Genomic DNA, 24,397 nt, shown 5'->3' on the forward strand with positions numbered 1-24,397 from the left:
GAAGCAACTCAAGATCATGATGGAACCATCAGTATTCTTGACTGTAGACACTAAAAAATTGATAGCTCTTACCACAAGCCAACCATTTCTGTTGATTTTCTGGTTTTAATTAACAATGGTTTTCAGACCGCTACATGTGGTAGTCTTTCATTGTGGACTATCCTTTAAACTTCCATTCTCTCTGGATCATCAAATGGTAATTTGTACTAATTTAAATGAAGCATCTAGATTTTTTTTTTTCAACACTTCTCCTGAAATAATTTTATTTATACAGAATTATATAATAGCACTTCTTTTTTTCTAAATGAAGTGTGTTGAATTTTATAAGTTACAGCCCTTATTCCTCAATTTATATTATTGCAAAGCAGTCTAGAATCATCTACAATGTTCTCCACATTTAGGAATCTTCTACACCTTTATGGAATATTCTAGAAAATTCTTAAATATTATTTAAGTTTTTTGATATACATACACAGAAAATATTTTAATAAAAACTTTAAAAGTTAAGAAAAATGAAGACTTTTAGGTGGGAGTGTATGTATGTATTGAAAATACTATCAAATATATATTAATACTCATAAATGAATGTATATTTATTTGTTTTTCTAAATCCATCAATTACTCAATTAAAGCCACAAATACAGCAGGAGGTGGAATTCTGGAAAAAGTTTATAAGTTGATTTGTTATAAAATTTCTTCATTTGCCTTGCAAAAAAAGAAGCAAAACAAATACACGAGGAGATGAATGCTGTGTATGGGGAGGATTACCCATATAATATGAGACTGAAAAACTGGAACATACAGATTCATGATTTGATTTTAGGTGCGTGTAAATCAGTGTACATGATGACCTAAGAGAAAGAAGACTTACATGCAGCTATAAATATTTTATAGCAAATGAAGTGAACAATGGCCATGGGCCTGTTAGCACTGTAATGCACGAGTTTTGGCACATATTTAAGGTGGCAGCCCGATGGGTTCCAAGATTGTTGACACCTCCTCAAAAGCTTCACTGAAAAGAGTGTTTCACACTATTGTTTGGGGGGGGGGGATGATTTTTTGATGAAATTATGATGATGGATGAATGCTGGAGCATCACTATGATCTAGAACAGAACAGATGAACAAACAATGGAAGCATTTATCTTTACTAACCCCACCCCCCCAAAAGCCAAGGTTCAAATGTCTGCCAACAAGGTTATGTTTAGTGTTCTGGGACTTTAAGCTATTATCACTACAGGTTGCCTCCCAAAGAAAAAGGCAACAGAATCACTCAGACCTCCTAGAAAAGTTAAGTCCATCAAGTTGAAGAGATGTGGTGAGCTATCCAGTGATGTCTGCCTTATAGCTGACAATGCTCCTACTCACAAGTCGCAATCAGCTGTGGCTTTGAAAATCTGCAGCACCCACCTTCACACATCCTTCCTCATCTCTAAAATAAAAGCTTTAAGTGCTACAGATTTTAGAGTGATGAGGAGGTAATTAATGAAGAGAAGGTCTGGTTTTGCTGCTCAAAGTGAGGATTTCAATTCAAGAGGTCTGAAGGAGCTTATAAAATGTGCAGCTCTAGAAGGTGGCTACGGCTACTTAAAAAAAGAAAGGACAAAAATTGCTAGCCAAGATTCAAATACCTAACACAAATATTTGTTGAATTTTATGTGAACCCCATAAAAGTTTTTAATTTAAAAAAGTCTTATATTATAGCTTTTGTCAATTTCTACACTAAAACTAACTAGATACGTAAAAAAAGATTGCTGTTATTTATTCTTGAATGTGACACACACACACACACACACACACACACACACACACACACACACACACACACACACACACACACACACACACACACACACACACACACACACACACACACACACACACACACACAAATTTGTCCAGGAAACTTCCCATAGGAGAAGGTAAGGTAAATGTCTAGCAGCTTTGCTAAATAAAGGTGAAATTAGGCAAAGATTTCAGGATAGCAATAGACAACTCCTTTCTTCGGGCACAGAAACATCTCAGTGTCAAAATATATATAAACAGAAAGTTAAAAGTAAATAACCCCCAGCTTAATATGGGAGGGGAGAAGGGTTTCCTGACAAGTCTACATTTGCTTGGATACTATTCCTCCTTGCAAAACATAATTTTGGTGCAAAATTTAAAGTAAAAATATATCACCACCATATTTTATTTACAATTAAGAAATAAACAAAAGTTTGTCTAGTTCTGCCTTGAATTTATTTAAGCTGTCAACTCCCACGACAGATGAAAGCTTGTTTTGATGTGGAAACTTGCCTTTAGCCAGTTGCTGAAGGCAAATTTTCACACATCTGTTCTACAACTGTCTTTCCTCAATTAGAATTTATGCCACTTCAGGTGCATAATCTGAGCAAGACGAAGAATCCCATCAGCACCAAGCTTGCTCAAACCATTCAAGGCCTCATACACCTCGATCAGATCACCTCTCAGGTGCCTAGTCTCCAGATGCTGCGATTTGCAGGAATTAAGCATTTCTTGGTAAGAGAAACCTTTGTTCAACTCACCAATCTCACTGCCCTCCTCTGTACTTGTTCTAGGAGCTCTACATCCTTCCTAAAACAAGGTCTCCAGAACTGTACGTATGCAGTACTCAAGGTATGGCCTGACCATTGCCTTCTACAAGGGAATAATCATCTCCTTTATTCCTGTATATCATTGAGAAGACCCCATGAGCTGCTCTGGCAGTCTGTCTGCACTGCTCAGAAAACTTCATATCTGACTGCACAATTACCCCCAGGTCTTTTCATTCTCCACTTCCCTGAGTGTAGTACAACAGACAGAGTTGGTATGTTACTCTGGGGGTCATTGCTACCCACATGCAGTACTTTGCATTTGTCAATGTTAAACTTCAGTTACCACCTTTCTGCCCAACAGCTCAACTTTTCTAGATATGGTTGCAGTAGCATACTGTCATTAACAACCCTGCAAACCTCTCTATTGTCAGCAAACATGGATATTACGCCAGAAATACCTTCATCAATATCATTAAGAAATAAAGAAAAAAACAATGGACCAAACACTGAACCCTGAGGGACTTCACAAATAACATTAGTCCAGGAAGAGCAGCATTCATTGATAACAACTCTCTGTCTTCTCCCACTCAACTAGACTTTTATCCATTGTAGCAACTTACTCTTAATACCACACTGCTCCAATTTGTAAATTGTCTTCCATGCACAACAGTGTCAAAAGCTTTCCTCAAATCCAAGTATATGATATCAAAATTATTTTTTACATTCAGTTCCTTTGTGACCACATCATACACTAGTGTGCAAAACTTAAGGACCAGTCAGGTTTTCACCTGTAGTTTCTCATAGAAGTGGCCTGGATATGGGAAAAGCATACCAAAGAAACCTCGTGAGGTACAAAAATGATGAAGGAAACAACACAGACACAACAACGGAAACAAAACAGTACAGAGGGACTTTATTAAAAAATGGCAACATAGCACTGGCTGCCATGATATGACTTGATACAGATGCATCAGTGCCAAAGATGGAACAAAGGGAAGAGGTGGTCCTCAGTAGGAGATATGGCCACCCCTAAAGTCGATGCAGGCTTTGCACCGCCTGTCCATGCTTAGAACAATGTTGTTGACAAGTTCTTGCAGTAACATCATCCATTCCTCTGTCAGCGCCATCTTCAGCTAGTGAACACTTTCTGGTGGGTGTGGATGTACCGCTAGGCATCTCCCCAGAGCATCCCATGTGTGTTTGATGGGATTTAGATTGCAAGAACGGGCAGGCCAATCCATACGAACAATGGCCTCACTTTCCAAAAGCATATCACCAGCTGCAGTGTGATGGGGTGTGGCGTTATCATCCATAAACACGAACTCAAGGCCAATGGCACCTCGGAACAGATGCACATGGGAAAGGATTACCTCAGTACGGTAGCAAGCACTGGTTACAGTACTGCCTTCCAGTATCTGGAGTTGTGTACGTCCATCCAAGTCAACGCCTCCCCAGGCGAGAACACCTCGACTGCCATATCGATCCCTTTCAGTGATGTTTGCGGGGTGATACCATGTGCCAACCGCTTGCCAGATTAGCTGATGTCCAGAATCACTGCTGAGACAGAATCTACTCTCATCAGTAAAGAGTACCTTAAGTAAAGATTTTGTGGTTGTAACCTTTAGAATTAGTGTTGAACCTTAAGTTTTGCACACCAGTGAAGTATCCAATCAAATTCGTCAGACAAGACTTTCCTTTAACCCATGCTGTGTCTGAATTATTAATGCAGTCTTGTTTAGATGATCCTGCAATGCATCTTTAACCAGTGACTCCATTATTTTCCCCAGAACAGATCTGTAATTACTCGTGTCACCCTTTGCCCCCCACCCTTGTGAACTGGGGTTACATTTGCACATCTCCAGTCTGTGGGGACCTGCCCTTAGTCCAAGGATACTCTCATAATCATGGCCAAGGGTTTGTTTACTCCCTTTGCTGCCTCCTTTAATATAACTGATTAGTTCCATCCACCCCAGGTGTCATTCTTATGTTTAATTTCAACAATTTCTCCTCCTCTACTTTGCTTTCAGTTATTACAATATACTTTAGCTCCCTGTTACAGTTTGATAAACGTCCGGCATTCTCCTCAAATAATAACTTCTCGTATGTGCATGTAGATGCAAAATACTCATTCAGTTTGTCAAATACCTGAGAAGGATCATCAACAGTTGAACCATCAATATCAAGTGGACCAATCTGATTCATCCCCTTCCTTCTAGAGTTTACATAGCAAAGAATTCTTGTAATATGCCTTCGCTTGCCTGACCTCCTTTGTGACTTGAGTACAGACTAGTTTATATCTACCATAGGCTTCTGTGTCTCCTGATAATTTATATGCATCCCATGCACTTTTCTTCTCTGTCACGAATCTATCAGTTCATCTGACATCCATTTAGGCCTAGACCTTGATTTTTCTTAGTTGTATGAAAAGCCTAGTAGTTTCCAAGATTAATTCCTTGAATGCTTCCTATTTAGAATATGCTATTGGTAACATCATCAGTTGGTCCCACTGTATAGAATTTAAAAACTGTTCTCAGACCACTATAGGCATCTTTACGAAAACCCTTCCCTTTAGCCCTCGATGGCAGTTACATCTTTTGAGTAAATCCGACATTAGTACAATGTGATCACGGCCACCTAGTGGTTCCTTTATCTGCAGATTCTTAAGGCACGAATAATCACTGCTGATAATCACATCAAGTGTATTACTCCCTCTGCTTGCCTCTTGAACATGCTGCTGTAGAAAACAATCATCCAATAAATCCACAAGTCGTGCGAGTGACCAATCTACAAGATCCAGTCAATATCTGGGAAGTTAAAATCCCCCATTATAAGACAATCTGATTATCTGGCCTACTTTTTTTCTCTGTACAGTTATTCGTTGTACTCATCAGTCATTAGGCTTATAAGGTACATATGTATCTTAGAAATGTCTAAAAGTTATGGGACCCCATTATCAAAAAGTGAATGCAGGCTGAAGCAGTTTACTTTTTTTTTTTTTTTTACACAAATATTGTTTATAGCACTCACACATGAAGTCACTGTCCTGCTCCTCCAACAAGATCAGTGCATGACTTTGTTTGTTTGTTTGTTATTTGGTTTTTAGGAGCATTAGCAACTAAGGCCATATTGCTCCGGGGATATGCGGTGGTCATTCCCTGACCTTTCCGCATCCTCCGTATTTGGTGGTCACGGGCTCGAAACCCGGTCTAATCAAGAAGCGTGTGCTACGCACTGTTGCTCCTGCCCACCTGGCTACGGAGGCGCCACATGACTTTGTTGGAGGAGTTAAGGAGTAAGATTTGGCAAGGAACTTAACATGGGAGATTGGCAACTTCTCTACATCATCCACACTACCTCCCTCAATTCCTGATGTGGTTGCCATTGCTGATGTAATAGTGATAGAGGCATGTGATGCAAGAAAGCAAGCATTATGAACTTATGTAGCATCAGCCAAAAAAAAAAAAACCTTCACACAACCATTTCATCTAAATTTTTGTCCAGTTCCTTCTTGAATTTATTTAAGCTATCAACTTCCACAACAACAACAGATGGAAGTTTGTTCCAGCAATTAAACCCAGTGACTAAAGGCAAATTTCCACACATCTATTCTACAACTGTCTTTCCTCAATTTGAATTTTTGCCCCTTTAGGTTTGTAATATGAGCAAGTGGAAGAATCCCATCAGAATTCAGTGTGCTCAACCCATTCAAGGCCTTATAACCTCAATCAGATCACCTCGCAGGTGCCTAGTCTCCAGCTGCTGCTGGAGACTGTGTCTTCAATTGTCTTGGGCAGATCATCTTCAAAAACAAAAAGGGGTGTCCTGTATGACTCCTGGGTACTGTCCCTGCCATGGCAAGCTCTCTGGGATTGTCACCATTTGGTACTACTATTCTGAATAATTGATAATGTAAATATGTATAAATTATTTGAAAAACAGTTTATAATCTTTTTGTTTTATTGTTCCAGAATAATTTGAATAGAAAAAGTAGTATGTGCCTTGAAGGAGAGGAACGAAATTGTAAAGTGGCATGCAAAATATGATAATGCTGCAGAAGCTGCACACCGGCTAAATTTTTTTGTAGACCTAAACTACCAATAATAAAGACCATAAAAAAGCAAACTGTAAAATTGTGAGAATCTTTCAGGTGCCTCATCACTGTTTTTGCAATTATTTGGATTTCGCTTGAAGAATGGAATGCTGGACACTGGCAATGCTACATTTGTTTAAAGTATCAGATTACTTGTTATTCCTCTCCCATTAGATAATAGATGTATAAACGTCTACCACCCTAGTTGTTTTTGAAAGATTTATTAATGTTTTCAGAGCATAAAGTCCATAACACAAAACCCTGTATTCTCTCAAAATGATCATTACTCTGTGGCAAACATAATTTCAAATTTCATATGCTGTGCAGCATACCAAATTTAGTTTTTTAATTTTTAATATTTATATTCATAATAAGCAGAAATATATATAATTAATTTTTTTTGAAAATAAAAGGTGTTAAACACAAGGACTGCAATACTTAACTTTTTAAATGTAAGGTTTTTAACTGTTACATACAATTGCAATCCATTAAGAAAAGATGAAGTATTGGCACTGTTCAAGCATAATTCACAAAAAAACCCAAAACATTTTCCAAAAATTAAAAAGAAAATGGGTGCCTGCCAGCTGCTCTGCCACTATAAATGGTGGTGCCAGCACTGCTGGCTTAAAATTATCTTGTCATTATTATTTAAAAAAAAAAAAAAAAAAATTTGGCGATTTTACAATAAACTGTCAAAATAACGGCACTCCAAATAACAGAACATTTGAGCTAATGGCACATTCAAATCAGATTGTTACAATCACTGCAGATGTCTTGCAGTGGTGAAAAAAGAAAACAGCAAATCACTTGATTAATGTATTTGTTTACATTCGCCATTTTGAAAGTGAATTCTGTACTGATATCACAGATTATACCACTGTTTTACATTTATTTTATATTAAAAACCCTAATTATGGCTCCTAAAGTTAATAAACCTGATACAGAGAAGAAAAGAAGAATAACATTAAAGCTTAGTGACAAACTTGATTTAATAAAGAAAATAGAACGGGACATAAAGAGGAGTGTATTAATGGCATAATATAATATTGGATCGTCAACATTGTATGACATTAAACATTCAAAACACAAACTTTTAGAATTTACTGCATGTTCAGAGCCTAACAATAAGATAGCTAATAGAAAAAGTTTACACAAGCCAAAATTAGAAAACTTAGACAAAGTGCTGCACGAGTGGTTTTATTAAAACGATGGGAAGGTATGGTCATATAATTATTGGTCAATGATATTGCCAAAGCAAAAGATTTTAAAGAAAAAATGGGCATTGATACAACAATTGTTTTTACAGATGGATGGTTAAATAAATTTAAGATAAGACACATAACTAGACACTGCAGGAGAAAAAATTTTTATTATAAAAAACATTGTTTTTTTATGCCCAGTTAATAAAATTGCCTTCTTAATTATTCTATTTCTTATTTAGCCTCATTATTTCTGCATTAAATATATCAATAAAACTTTCTAGATAACGGAAAAATTGAAAACAGCACCTTCAATTCCCAAAGGTGCTGTTATTCTGAAAGTCTACTGTACTTCAAACCTAACCAACTTTTACTCCAGAGCCCTATTAAAAGGTGGGGGTGTTACACCCAGTTTACCCAAGTAAAAAGTTACTATGCTGGTACTTCCTTTTTCATCCCTATGTATGTATGCCATCTTATCTTAATTTTTCTTTTATCCAAGCTATTAGATTACTTAAGGGAAAGTACTAACTTTTACACTGTAATTTTATACTGTACTATAGTTAATTTGCTTACTTTTAGCTTTAACAAGTTCACTGCTGCTTGATGCATATATCAACAAATAGCATCCAAGTCTGCTATTTTCAGCAACACTTAGCTTTTGTTTACCATCAACTGCACAGCCTGGGGCAAAACAGTATACTTGTACAGTTTTATTTATACTATGCTTGTGTTGAGGTTAGTTTATTCACATGGAATGATAAAACCTTCAGACTTCTAATTTACAGTAAGTGTTCACTTTTGGCTACGCATTTTAGACTTACTTTTCAAAAATTATTTTTAGATAGATATTAAATGAGCTTCTCTTCAAACAGCCATATGGAATGCATTCTTTCAAATATAGGCAGCAGAAAATTGGTTAATATAGGAAATATATATTTCCTATATCAAGACTGAATTAAAGGTGCCAGAAGTTGATTTGGTTTCTTAAGCAACTTCAAAGGCCAAGTAAAAAACAAATTCACAAACTTAATCAGATAAACACAAACAATAACCACACTACTAATTTTAAACAAAAGTTAACAAAAATAATTTTTTAGCAATAAAGGAAGTTCCACTCAGCAGCATCCAAAAAGTGATCTGATGTGAAGTAGCCATGACTTCACTAAGTTTCGATCTGTATTTTTAAGAATCCACTATCTAAAAATCCTGTCAGTGAAATTTATCTGGATTCATTCCAAGGCTGATGATAGGTGGTACTGAAGGCTATCTCAGGGCCTTAGGGAAGATGTTATGATAAATCATTTTCTGTGTTTTACTATGGATAATGCCATCATGAGAGGGTGAATCCCTATCTGACCAAACAAAAGTTTTGCAAGGGTGGAAATATTCTTTGTGAGAATAATAAAGCTTTTGCCATAATTATGAGAGCATCCTTGGATTCAGGAGAGGTCCCCACTGACTGGAGATGTGCAAATGTATCCCCAATTCACAAAGGGGGAGATCAAAGGGTGATGCAAGTAATTACAGACCTGTCAGTTTTATTTCTGTTCTGGGGAAAATAATGGAGTCACTGGTGAAAGAAACATTGCAGGATCATCTAGACAAGACTGCAGTTATAGTTCAGACACCGCATGGGTTTGCAAAGGGGAAGTCTTGTCAGACCAATCTGACTGGATATTACAAATGTGATCACAAAGGAACTGGATGCAAAAAATAATTTTGACATCATATACTTGGATTTCAGGAAAGCTTTTGATACTGTTGCACATGGAAGTACAAATTGGAGCAGTATGGCATTAAGGGCAAGTTGCTACAATGGATAAAAGGATGGTTGAGTGGGAGAAGACAGTTTTTATTTATCTGTTTTTTTTTTTTGAGGAAGGTCGTTTTTGAAACACATTATGGGTATATTATAAAATGCAGTGAAAAGAGTTACATTGTGGCATATATGATGTTACTGTTGTTATTTTAACAGCACATCAGCACCTGGGACATACTGTCTGTACTAGTGTGTTCAGGAGTTGATTTGTAAGTTATGTTATGTGTGGTTGTGCATACACACACAAGGCATTAGCCAGTTCATGGAAATATTAAAATAAGTTAACAAAACCCATTTTATGGGCATAATGTAGTTCAACTACTGTATGAATGGCAACAGCTGAATCTCAACTGTCTGTACTAGTGTGTTCAGGAGTTGATTTGTAAGTTATGTTATGTGTGGTTGTGCACACACACACAAGGCATTAGCCAGTTCATGGAAATATTAAAATAAGTTAACAAAACCCATTTTATGGGCATAATGTAGTTCAACTACTGTATGAATGGCAACAGCTGAATCTCAACAATAGTGAACAGTTTAAATTTTGCATTTCCTCAAAATTTCAAATCCTTTGCAATGTTAATATGTTCACCTGTATTCACCATTAATTTAACAAAACACTGGTTGAAGAAATCCCACCTCCACAAGAATGGGAGGGGGTCTACTTGTTTTAATCTTTAAGCTGGGCTGTTTGAAGCTAGAAGGGTAGGCCTAACTATGGGTATCCCTCACTATGGTAATCGGCCATTAAGAAATATCAGTGTAGTACTTCCAATGCATAATAAAATAAAAAATAAAACTCTGATGTTTGTTTGTCACTCCCCATGCAACTTCCTCTATTACTGAGATGTTCAATGAGTATTTTTTTAAGAGATTTAGGTGTTAACAACAAAACTGGCTGTGCTTAACTTTTATTATTTCTTTTACATGACATTTTATTTACCCACAAATTATGGGTCTCCCTAATTATCATATTTATATTGCTCAATAGGCAGTAAAATTATAACATAATAGAATATAATATTTATTAGAGTGCAAAAAATCAATGGCATATGCTTACCTCAGTGACATAGCCACTGTGTCTATCCTCAATGAGATACAACCTCACAAGCTGAATTGCAAAATTAACAGCAATGTAATTCATCCCACTTTCCATGGACTGAGCAAGCAGGTGAAAAAAAAAACAAAAAACAAAAACAAAACCCAAATAAATAAATAAATAAATAAATAAATATATATTATCAAGTGCAAAGGATAAAAGGTGCTAATATAAAAATAATTCAAATGTAAAACTCCACTTTAAAAGCAAGTAATTTAAGGCATTTGAAGAATGAACATACCCACGAGAAATGGAATGATTTATTATTCCAGATGTTTCTCAATACAGTAATAGAGCTATCTGTTATGTATGGAATTTTATGGTGCAAAAGCTATTCTGGCTATATTACACCGGTTAAAACTTTAATATCACCAGCTATGCTGCTGCTAAGGATGGATTACATGCAGCTAATTCAATGACTGATTTCTCTCCTAAAATGAGATGAGGAGTTAGCTGATCTTGTGACCATATATGTGATTGGAAAACTGTGTCATATAGTGTGATAAAAACAATGTTATATGTCTGGAATACCTAGAATGCACACACACAACATTTTGTATAATGATCAAAATGCATCTAATGGATTTTTAGAAGCAAAACATGCTATTCAAGCATGTTCATTTCCTGGTATTATTTCAGAATGTCTGAAAATCCAAGGGAAACAAACTGTATGGGTAAAATTTACCTATAAAATTTTATAGTATGATGTACCCATAAAATTGAGACAAACTTGATTCTTTCTGTGATTGCTTTATTGCAAGTTAAGGATAGCATTGAGACAACTGTGTAGGGATTATCCTTCATTAGAATGTGTAATTAGACAACAAAAACTTGAATTCCAATATATTTGGTTATTTGTTAATTTCATCTAGTTTGTTTCTTTTTTTGGCATTACCTGACCTGTATCCATTGGGTTTTATCTGCTTTTCTAATAATGGAAATGAAATCGTCACAGGACATTTTGTGTAATGATCAAAATGCTTTTGATGGATTTTTGGAAGCAAAATATGCTAATCACACATGTTCATTGCCTGATATTATTTTGGAATGTCTGGAAATCCAAGGGAAACAAACTAGTTGCTGTTTTCCCCTTAAACCAAAGTACCCTTAACTGATAAGCCAGCTCACCAGTTAAGGCAGGGTGTGATGCTGAATTGCACTGTAGTTCCATCAAGGATGAGTCTTGATGGAACTACAGGGCAATTCAAATTCACACAACCCAAATATCAGTAAGTAAAATTTATTAATTCTTTTAACACAGATTATGGTTATTATAACATCTATAATAATAGGTAATTATAAAAATATGATAATAAACATTAACACCTTCAAGCTTTTCTTCACTTAACAATGAAGGGTACCAAGTTCACCCTCCACGAATGCTACCTGTTTTGCAAAAACAAGTTACTAATCTTGAAATCGTTGAATTATTGGTACTGGTGAACTGATATATTTTTCCTGAAATTCGGCACTGACGTTCATATATGATTTTATGAGCAAAAGTAATGTAATGTTTGACTATAAATGTAATTTTAGACAGGGTTTATGTTACAACGTCTTCATCAAGACTGTTAGGTTGGTTATAACAACAGAAGAGTCTGTAGTGTGCCAAAACAATCATATATATATATATATAGTAAACCCTCGCTAATCCTGATTAATTGGGGGAGAGGTCATCCAGATTAAGCGATAATCCGGATCAGTGAAGCAAAAGAGTCTTAAAAGACAAAAAAAAAATTAGAACACAAACAAATGGAAAATTTAATGATAGGTAGTGCTGATGAAAATAAATATAAAAATATCCCTTAGAGTCATTATTTAAAAACTATAAAAAGACGATACATTTATCCATCTATCGATGGATAAATGTATCGTCTTTTTGTACATTTATCAGGTGGTGTTTGTGTCACATGCCAATGCACAGAGTAGTAAGATTACTCTGTGTGCCAACACCACAGAGTAACCTTACTACTCTGTACTTCTTCCCACAACACTTCTTTGGGCTTTTTTAATGTCTGTTTATTTGATACACTGCTTTTATCACCCCCCACATCAAATTTTAAAGCAAACGTCTTTATAGATTCTTTTTGTTTTTTAATATCTGACATAGCCTGTTGACTAATACCAAATTCTTCAGAAATTTTTTTCAAGTTTGTTATTTGTTATTTGGTTTTTAGGAGCATTAGCAACTAAGGCCATATTGCTCTGGAATATGCGGTGGTCACTCCCTGACCTTTCCGCATCCTCCGTATTTGGTGGTGACGGGCTCGAACCCCGGTCTAATCAAGAAGAGTGTGCTACGCACTGCTGCTCCTTCCCACCTGGCTATGGAGGCGCCTTCAGAAATTTTTTTTTTTTTTTTCCTTTTTTCAAGGAACACCATTTGAAGTTGTTTTATCACTTTGAGCTTTTTAATGATAGTTAAAGTAACACGTTTTCTTTTTATTCCTCCATCTTCCGGTCACATAGTTCCCTGAGGAGCTGTTGTGGCCACCAACAATTTCCTCCAACTGCATCGACCATGTACTATACGAGTGGTATAGCAATTCTAAAGAATTTTTAATTCTTTACAGCCCATAATTATATAAAAATGTTAACTTATGTACATATGCATATAAAGAAGTGTAATGGATGGTCGTCCTCTCTCTCCACATTCAATGAGATTCTGCACGTGTCCTTCAACTTATTCAACTGTGAAAAGAATACATCTATCTGTCTGTCTGGCTTATTCCACGCCCCACCCACTCCATCAATTGCCTCCAGCTATGGCCAGCGAAGGTCAAACAACCACAGCTATTGCCAGCAGCGACCAAGCTGGAAGCCACACCCTGCGACAACAGGTGAATAACTTAAGGTCCAAAAGGTCAGTAACTGATAATTCTTATGCTAATGCCGTATCTAATGGATTAGGCTTGACGCTAGCGAAAACCCCTCTCTCGCAACCAACAATAGTACATACGTGCGGTCGAAAAATGCTCCTACAAATGAAACAACCACTATTACTTCCCGGGAAAATGGAATAGTGATCTTTGCCACCAAGGAAAACACCCCTTTAGAGCACTACCTTACAGCGATCGCTGAGAAAGTACCACTAAAAAATATTACCCATGCCTCCTGTGTGGCGGGAACTGTGCAGATGTATTTCAGCCACCCCTCACGGGCGCAAACTATACTGCAAAATGGAATAGACATCGGTCTTCATCACCTGGAAGCGGCACCAATTGCCTAAGCACCAACGAAAGTTACAATACCAAACGTCCCACCTGAAATTCCTCAGAGGAATTTTATCCAAATACGGATCCGTAACCGGAAAAATACGCACACTATCTGCAGCAACTACGAAACTGGAATTTTCGCATATAAAAAGCTTTCGAAGGCAAGCACTTATGCACTTTGCCAACAATGCAGCAAACAACATCCCTAAACTCATCAACACTGATTTAAACGGAATGATTTACACCTATACCTCCATTTCCTCACAATGTTTCTTCTGCCACGAAGAGGGCCACATCAGGAAAAATTGCCCGCATATCTCCAGCCCTTCTGAAAGTAATAACGAAATTCAGGCGTCACTAACCAGAGCCAGGCCAGATGCACAGAGAGAGCTGACTGTTGGAGAAAATGGGAAGACTGAAGAAACTATCATACAGTGTGAGATGCTTCGCACACCAAACTTGTCAGAAAAAGAAAATTTAACAACCACAGAAGACCAGGACACACTCTCTTCAGAGGCCCACCAACAGAAACAAGAGGTCTTTCTCTGAATCAACCCCCAAGGCAGACCATGTCCAAAGTCACAAAAAGAAGACAACGCACACGGCGGCAGGAAAAGAGCAAACCGCTAACAAAAACAACAGGATCGACGAAAAGAAGTACAGAATGCCACAGAAGACAAATGGTCAGATCCCAAATAAGCCCATCATGCCATCAAGTATGGAAATAAATAAGCAGGTAGAAACTACCCACTATTCAAATGAAGAACTTGAATCTCTGGAGGAGGAGGAAGAAGAGAACAACCGTGATTTCCATTATTCAGATGCTTCAGAGGATGAGGATGGGGAAAGCAACTTTCCCTTCAGTAAAGGCCCTTTAACTGTGGAAAAACTATGCTCCTTTCTAAGGGAAGTCCGGGGGTCTCCACAAAAGCTGGTGACAGCTCTGAAGTTAGGTGACACCACTAACATACCAGAGCTCATCTCACAACTTAAAGATCTGCATTCTAAACTAAAAGGGAAAAAGGACAGGGCAGATGTGAACAGATCTAAGCATCTGTACTACTTGATTAATGGGCTGGAACAACAATACCATCAATCAGGATGCTAACAGCTCTCAAAATTTGCAAAACCTTTACCATTATTCTTGTAGATAATGAGGATTTTTAGCATGTTGTCACTTAATGCAAGAGGATGCTCCTCTGCATTGCGCAATAAACTGGCCCTTGACCAGGTCGAACGACATCATGCCGACCTACTCCTCCTGCAAGAAACAAATATTAAAGCAGACACAAGGCCATCTTTGAAATGGGCAGACTGGCCATATGTATTCCATCATTCTCCAACCCAACAACATCATGGAGCAGGAGTGAGTATCAGCATTCATCGTAAGTCTGCCTGTAAACTCAATGTGATAGCCGAGATTGCTGGCAACGCAATTTATGCCACCCTGGATACACCCCAAAAGGAAACCCTGCATATCTATATGCCACAGCAGGACTAAGATGCTATTCAAATAACCAGCTTCATACACAGCCATATCTCTGCAATAGATCAGGAACACATAATTCTTGCTGGCGATTTCAACTGCACTCTTGACCCAGAAATGGACAGATCGCAATGCACTGAGCATTGTACAATGTTAATCAACAACCTGCAGGCTTTGGTAAACAACAATGAACTGGTCGATACATTTAGATGCGTTTAGATGCATTCAGCACCCAGAAGAAAAGCCCTACACCTGGAGATCAGCAAATACAGCATCAGGAAGACTCCCTTACTAAGCCCGATTGGACAGATACTTCATCCCAAAACACACTATCCCCCTGGTCAGAAGCATCACACATATCCCATCTTATACCTCAGACCACTCCTTTGTCAAACTACAACTCTCCTTCTCACCCAATTACTTCAAAAGTGGAGGTGCTTATTGGACATTCAACAATAGCCTTCTTCAAGACAGAAAATATATCTTTAAACTACAAGACCTGATATCCAACCTTGCCCAATCCAAAGACAGACTGGAACCTATGAACACATGGTGGCCTAGATTTAAAAGTCAACTGAGATCATTTTCACAAATCTACAGCCATCAAAAGAGCCAACAAAAGCACATTGACCTCTACCAACTTGAGCAAAGACCAAAGCAACTACCACCTGATAGTCTGGCCCATCAGTCAACACTACAGGCCATTCAAACTCACTTGGAACACATAGCCAAAGGCGCCCTACTGAGATCAAGACATGACCATATAACTCTTTTGGACGCTCCAACCAAATACTTCTCATTAGAACGCAGACGACATAAAGCAAACACCATCACTGCCTTTCAACTCCAAGACGGAAACATTACTGAAAATCCGGAGCAAATCTTCTCTGAAGTAACCAGATTTTATCAAGAAATATACAGTTCTCAAGAAGCCTCTACAAAGTTAACAGAAGAAATCCTTTCAGGACTCAAAAAAATCCACCCAACAGTCCAACACAGCTTAGAGAAACCAATCACCCTAAAAGAACTTACAGCAGCATGCAAAGCACTTCCCAAAAACAAATCTCCAGGTCTGAACGGACTAACTTCAGAATTCTTCCAAACCTTCTGGAATCAACTCAGAGTGCTTCTCTTACAAATGCTTGAAGAAGCACAATCCCACAATCTACCAGATTCTGTCACTACTTCTGTTGCACGACTGATACCCAAGAAAGGAGATCGCACAAACCTCCAAAACTGGCGCCCAATATTCTTAATGAACACAGATTGCAAAATATTTTCAAAGGCCATCGCCAATAGACTAAAATCCACCCTTCCTGATATCATCGGTCACCAACAGAGATACTCAGTATGAGGAAGATCAATATACAACAATTTTCATCTGATCCGTGACCTTCTCTCCATTGCAAACAACCAACAGGAATTTCTAGCACTAATTAGCCTTGACCAGGACAAGGCGTTCGACAGAGTTGAACACTGCTACCTGCTTGAAACGCTGAAAGCATTTGGATATGGACTCTACATCATCCGAAATATCCAACTGCTACACAAGGATACCAAATTCTGCTTGAAAGTCAATAACCAGCTTACCCACAACCTTCCTTACTCCAGAGGGATAAAACAGGGCTGCCCACTTTCTGGGCAACTGTTCACAATTGCCATTGAACCCTTCCTCAATAAAATTGCCACCAATCTACAATCCTGATGAACACTGCTACCAGAGCCTCACCTTAAAATAACCTACTCAGCATACGCTGATGACATCACAATTGTAATTCGCCACAATAGTGAGTTTGAAAACATCCAAAAGCTCACGATCTCTATGCCCAAGCATCAGGTGCCAAATTGAACTACTGTAGGACCAGCGGTCTCTGGGCTGGAAACTGGAAAAGCAGAACTGACTCCCCCATCCAATGCACATGGTCTAGCGAGGGACAGAAATATTTGTGTGAATCTAGGCAATACCCTCCTTTTCTCCCAGAAGAACTGGCCCGAATTGCTGAGCCGTTTCAACAGGGTGCTCGGGAAATGGAGACGAGTGTGCGCTACATCTTCATTGAGAGGGAGAGTTCTTGTGGTCAACCAGCTGGAGGTAAGTGTTCTCTGGTACACCCTCAAGGTTCTCACCCACCCTAGTGACTTCCTCCACCAAATCCAAGCATCTATCTGAAGCTTCCTTTGGAACAAAACCAATTGGATGTCATTCTCTAAACTCTGCCAGCCACTGACTCGGGGGGGGGGGGGGGGGTCAGGGGCTAGTCTCTCTTGAAGACAAAATCACAGCATTCAGGATCACCTTTCTTTTAAAGACATTGCAAATGAAAAACTCATATTCTGCCACCACTGTTAAACTACTAGCAACGGCCACAAGAGGGCTCTCACTGTCAACAATCTTAAGAATGGACATGGCGCCAACACCCCTAAAACTGTCTTTCTTCTACAAAGATGCACTGCTGGAAGAAGCTTAACCTTCACCACACTCTTGAGGGAACATCACTTCCCGCAATCCTCTCAGAACCACTCTTCTACAATAAATGAATAACAGATCCCACAACTGATGACCACTTCGTTCTTCCTACGTGGAACTGGGCAAGAAATAGGACCATAGCCGACCTCCTGACCCCTCACTTAGAATGGAAAAATTCCGAAGACCTGCCAATTAAAACCATAAATGCAAAGCAGAAACAAAGACGTCTAAAATCAGCGATTGCACAAGCTCTTCCAGACATCACCACAGCTAAAAGGGATTGGAAATGTCACCAGATCCTCACCAGCACCAACCTTCATCATCACAACACCAGAAAACACTGTACCTCTGTCCCCTCCAAAAAAGCCTATCAATTAATCATGTCTCGCCATACAGCCACGATCTTCCCGTCATCCACCTGCCAGGTTGTCCCTGTACCCCTCTCCACTCACCACAAGCCACCATCCAACTTTCAGTGGAACCTTCCGTACAGGACAAAATGTTCCAAGTCGGATGCAGACATCCAGTGGAGACTGTGGCACAACACCCTCCCCACCCCAGTCAAGCTACAAATCTTTGGGTTATGCACCTCAAACTACTGCCTCTTCTGCGCCACTCCAGGTACCCTGGAACACACATACCTGGCATGCCTTGTGAACAAGGAACTCGTCAAATATGCTTTGGATGCAGCAAAGCTTGCCTGCAACCATGCCCACACTCCGGAGGACTACTGGTACCTGTTCCACTCTGAGCAGACAGCACACACCACTTGCAACTTCTTATTCGTTGCCGCCAAGGCCGACATTTACAACTTCTACTTGAAGCACATGAGAAGCAGTGACAACGTGCCTCCTGTTGACATGTCAGAGCAAAATCTCAAGTGGAGTCTACAGAGGAAGTTGCAAAGCAGATTCTACTCGAATTCCACTGCAAAAGACCAGAAACTGTGGATCATCTTAACAGCGAATGGAACAGTAGCGGTCACCTCTTCGCCATCACTGAAGAGTCCGTCACCCTCAATGTGTGAAATACGAGACTGACCCAATGCCAAGAAACTGTGTTCTTAATTCCGTGAAATTGAAATGTTGAAACGTTTATATTTCTCTCTAAAAAGTTTCTTTACTTTTTTCCTTTTGCTTTTGTACATAGAATGTAAATAGCTGTTGTTAAAAATATCTATCTACTATCTATCTATATATATACATACAGGGTGATTCGCTACCAGTGCGACAAACTTGCAGGTGTAGGGGGCACAAAGTCGAATTGGAATCACATAGCATTGCAGGGTTCGAAATGCCTTCGTCATGCGGTAGAGGACGTTGAACAGGAGGTCGCGTTGCCCTACTATCGTCCTACCATCCAGATGAGGGGGCAGAAGGTACGGTCTCCAACAATGCCGGCCTAAACATTGACAGAGAAACTGCGTTGAGTTGCACGTGTTCGCGTATCATGGGGGTTCTCCAAAGCTCACAAATGGGCGTTATGTTGATTGAAGGTTCCCTCTCTTGTGAAACTTGCCTCATCCGTGAACAACACGGACGCAGCAAATGCACTGTCTGCCGCACTGTTGAAGAAACCAAGTAGCAAAAGTCCTCCGGAGTGGATAATCCGCAGGCTCCAATGATTGGACGCGTTGCAGATGGTATGAACTCATTTGGTTTGTTGACAGTATCCTCCATACAGTGGATTGGGAAATACCCAATCGTTGGCCTATCGCTCGAGTACTCGTACTCGGATTGCCTTCTGCAAGACGTAGGTCATTCTCCTCATTGTCTGGCATCCTCGTCGTTCGCTCTCGATTCATGGTACCTCTCGTGAAACAACCAGTCTCACATAACCTTCTGTGCACACATGCGAAAACTGTATGATGGGGAGCACGCCGGTGTGGGAATCGTTCCTGGTACAAGCGCAGAGCGGCGCACCCGTTGCAGTCCGCAGCTCCATACGCGAGGTGCACGTCGGCTAGTTCAATGTTTGAATACTCGTCCATCCTACTGCCTCGGGAACCGGTTCGCAAATGCTGACTTCCAGCGGGATCGCTGTTCACGTGACCTCCCGCCGCATGACGAAGGCATTTCGGACACTGCAATGCTATGTGATTCCGATTCGTCTTTGTGGCCCCTACAGCTCCTGCAAGTTTGTCGCACTGGTAGTGAATCACCCTGTATACATAAAGAGAGGGAGAAACAAGATTGCAGTTACCTATGGAAATAAGCCATTATGTCAAAAATGTTTATGAAACATACAAGGATAAAAGTTTGTCATAATATGTATTTAAAATACATTTAATATGTATATTAAATACACATTGCACCTATTTGATGAGTATTTTAAATAAATCTAAACAAATATAAGGATTTTACATACCCAACAAAATCCGAGAACATAAAGCTCAGTCTGATTTTACTGAACAGTATGCTTCATTAAAATGTGAACATTCTACACCGGTGTGCAAAATTTAAGGACCAGTCAGGTTTTCCCCTGTAGCTTCTCATAGGAGTGGCCTGAATATGGGAAAAGCAAAGCATACCAAACGAACCTCGTGAAGTACAGAAATGATGAAGGAAACACAACAACAGAAACAAAACAATAAAGAGGGACTTTATTCAAAAATGGCAACATAGCACTGACTCCTATGATACAGATGGAACAAAGGGAAGAGGTGGTCCTCAGTAGGAGATATAGCCACCCCTAATGTCGATGCAGGCTCTGCACCGCCTGTTCGTACTTAGAACAATGTTGTTGATAAGTTCTTTCGGCAACATCGTCCATTCCTCTGTCAGCGCCAGTTTCAGCTGGCGAACATTTTCTGGTGGGTGTGAACGTGCTGCTAGGCTTCTCCCCAGAACGTCCCATTTGTGTTCAATGGGATTTAGATTGGTGGAACAGCAGGCCAATCTATATGAACAATGTCCTCACTTTCCAAAAGCATATCAACAGCTGCAGTGTGGTGTTATCATCCATAAACACGAACTGGGGGCCAATGGCATCTCGGAACAGACGCACACAGGGAAGGATTACCTCAGTATAGTAGTGTGCACTGGTTACAGTACCACCATTCAGTATCCGAAGTTGTGTACGTCCATCCAAGATAATGCCTCCCCAGACAAGAACACCTTCACCGCCATATTGATCCCTTTCAGTGATGTTTGCAGGGCGATACCGTGTGCTAACCTCTTGCCAGATTAGCTGACGTCCAGAATCACTGCTGAGACTGAATCTACTCTCATCAGTAAAGAGTACCTTAAGTACAGATTTTGTGGTTGTAACCTTTAGAAATAGTGTTGGTCCTTAAGTACACCAGTGAATAATATATGATGGATCATTAAATGCTGCTGCAGTTCTTGCACATGGGGTGGGAGAGAATCATCAATCCTTAAGTAGGGAAAAAATGTACAAGATGACTATGCATAAGCAAAAAAGCAAAACTTTCACTCAATGACTCCTGTGCAGACTATGCTGTTACAGTTTGATTTCATGCATTATGTGATATAACTCGTGTGTGTGACCCAACCACGGCCTGATTGTTGCCACTGAGAGTGCAATATATTATGTATTACTTGCTTGTCAGTCTGTGTAGTAGTAGTAGTAATGGCATGTGATGCAAGAAAGCAAGTGTATGAGCTTATTCAGCATCAGCCAAAAAAAAAAAAAAAATTTCACACAACCATTCCCTCTTAATGTTTGTCCAGTTCCTCCTTAAATTTATTTAACTTATCAAATTTGAACAACGACAGATGGAAGTTTATTCTAGCAATTAACCACCCAGCTGGCTAAAGGCAAATTTTCGCACATCTATTCTACATCTGTCTTTCCCTAATTTGAATTAATGCCCCCTTAGGTTTGTAATCTGAACAAGTGGAAGAATCCCATCAGAATTCAGAGTGGTCAACCCATTCAAGGCCTTATACACTTCAATCAGATCACCTTGCATGTGCCTAGTCTCCACCCACTGCAATTTGCAGAACTTAAGCCTCTCTTGGTAAGAGGATCCCTTCATTCCCCTCACCAATCTTGTTGCCCTTTTCTGTACACGCTCAAGCAAATCTACATCCTTCCTAAAATGAGGCCTCTAGACCTGTACACAGTACTCAAGGCGTGGCATGACCATTGCCTTATACAGAGGGACAATCACCTCCTTTTCCCTGCTAGCAAAATTCCTATATATCATTTACAAAACCCCATGGCCTGCCCTGGCAGCCTGTCTGCATTGCTCAGAAAACTTTATAACTGACTGCGCAATTACTCCCAGGTCTTTTTCATTTCCTAGCACCTTAAGTGCAGTATCACACAGTTGGTACGTTTCTCTGGGGTTACTTCTACCCATATGCAGTACTTTGCATTTGTCAAGGTTAAACTTCAGTTGCCACTTCTGAGCCCATCTGCCCAAATTTTCTAGATCCTGTTGGAGTAGCACACTGCCATTACTGTCATTAACAACCCTGCCAACCTTTGTATCGTCTGCAAACTTTGATAGTAAGCCTGATATACCTTCATCAATATCATTGATAAATACACAAAACAACAGTGGATCCAACACCGAACCCTGTGGGACTCCACTAATATCATTAGTCCACGAAGAGCAGTACTCATTGATTACCACCCTCTGTCTTCTCCCACTCAACCATCCTTTTATCCATTGTAGCAACTTCCCCTTAATACCATTCTGCTCCAATTTGTAGGAACTTTATGTCATTAATGAATTTCAGTTGAGTGTCAAAAGCTTTTTTTTCCTTGGATTTTCCTGAAATCCAAGCATATGATATCAAAATAGATGACTAGCAAACTATAATTATTCTGGGGCTGTGCTAATCTGACTGCAGCATCTGTCAGTTCATGCCCTAATCCGATGTGGTTTTGGATTCACCAGAAGCATAAGCCAAATGTGGATTCATAAAGAGAATATAACTTGTGCTTAACAAGACTGAATGAGAATTATATCTCAACACTGATACAGCCTGTACATAAATAAATAAATAATAAATTTTCTGTTTATACTCCTAAGGGGAGAGGATAACAAGGCACATAGAGAATACAAGAATAGAACAATACCATATTTACAAGTCAAGCAGGCTCGAACCACTGTCGCTCAAATGCTTGCACTTCTGCAACCTCACACTTGTATACTCAGCTACACTGGTCTGCTTATAATTATTACTTTTAATGTAATCCAAAGATAACTCTACAGTATAGAGTTCTGCTGTGTATATTCTGCATTCCTGAGGAATCTCCTCAGATAGTGTGCTACCTGGGAAAACAGCAGCAGAATGCAGATAATTCTGATTTCAAGCTACCAGTGAATAAAGGCAAGAAGTCAAAGAATTTGGCTTTAGCATTAGTAGAGGCATTTGATGCAAGAAAGCAAGCTTATGCAGCATCAGCCAAAAAAAAAAAAAAAAACACCACTTCCACTTCACCCCTCTGTTTGTTCGAAATACCTGTCCAGCTGAGCCTTAAACTTATTTAGGCTATCAACTTCCACGACAAGGGATGGAAGTCTGTTCAGGTGAATATTCTGAGCAAGAGGAAGAATCCCATCAGCATTGAGCATGCTCAAACCATTCAAGGCATTATACACCTCTATCAGATCACCTCGCTGGTGCCTAGTTTCCAGACACTGTAATTTGCAAAACTTAAGCCTTTCTTTGTAAGAGCACCCCTTTGTTCCATTCACTAACCTTGTTGCCCTTCTCTGTACTTGTTCCAGCAGCTGTACATCCTTCTTGAAATGAGGCCTCCAGACCTGTATACAGTACTCAAGGTGTGGCCTGACCATTGCCTTATACAAGGGAATAATCACCTCCTTATCCCTGCTAGAAAAATTCCTATATATCATTGGCAATACACCATGAGCTACTCTTGCAGCCAGTCTGCACTGCTCAGAGAACTTCATATCTGCCTGCACAACCACCCCCAGGTCCATTTCATTCTTTACCAATGTCAGTGTAGTACCACAGAGTTGATATGTTACTCTGGGGTTGCTGTTTCCCATATGTAGTACTTTACATTTGTCAATGTTAAACTGCTTTGACAGACAGCATACAGCCACTACAAGATAGAGGATATGGTGTTGGTCTTTCCCTAGCTTTTAAGGGAGAATTTTAATGGTAGTTGGGATTTTCCAGTTTTCCACTCATTAAAGCAACCATGTTTCTTTGATGAGTGGGTCACAGTGTCTACTATGATGTTAAAATCTGAGTAGCTCTTGGACATGAATACTAAATGAACAGCTGGCCGACTTGATGAGTGTTTTAAAGACTTCCCAACATGGCTCAAAGTGCACGTGGAAAGGATTTTAGTTAAAAGTATACTGCAATGACAATGCTTCAGTCAAAGCAACAATGATGGCTCTATTACTACTGATGTATAGACTCTAGGTATCACAGTATGTTGTTTCTATGTGATCATACACCTGGGATCCCTAATTTAGTTCAGAATATAAGTACACCACAGAGTTGAAGTTAG

General features: G+C 39.3%; 1 protein-coding gene across 6 annotated transcripts in view; it reads right to left on the bottom strand.

The window, feature by feature from the left end:
* The window catches only part of Not1 (CCR4-NOT transcription complex subunit 1), a 710,948-nt gene that overhangs the window by 161,998 nt on the left and 524,553 nt on the right, over positions 1 to 24,397 (bottom strand). For all 6 annotated transcript variants that reach the window (XM_090381951.1, XM_090381950.1, XM_090381952.1 and 3 more), the window contains one exon: positions 10,726 to 10,824. In XM_090381951.1, coding sequence (XP_090238077.1) covers positions 10,726 to 10,824 — 99 coding nt within the window. The remainder of the gene's footprint in view (positions 1 to 10,725; positions 10,825 to 24,397) is intronic.

The sequence above is a fragment of the Mastigoproctus giganteus genome, chromosome 9, assembly GCF_048544385.1.
Source record: "Mastigoproctus giganteus isolate SK-2022 chromosome 9, ASM4854438v1, whole genome shotgun sequence".
Lineage (NCBI taxonomy): Eukaryota > Metazoa > Arthropoda > Arachnida > Uropygi > Thelyphonidae > Mastigoproctus > Mastigoproctus giganteus.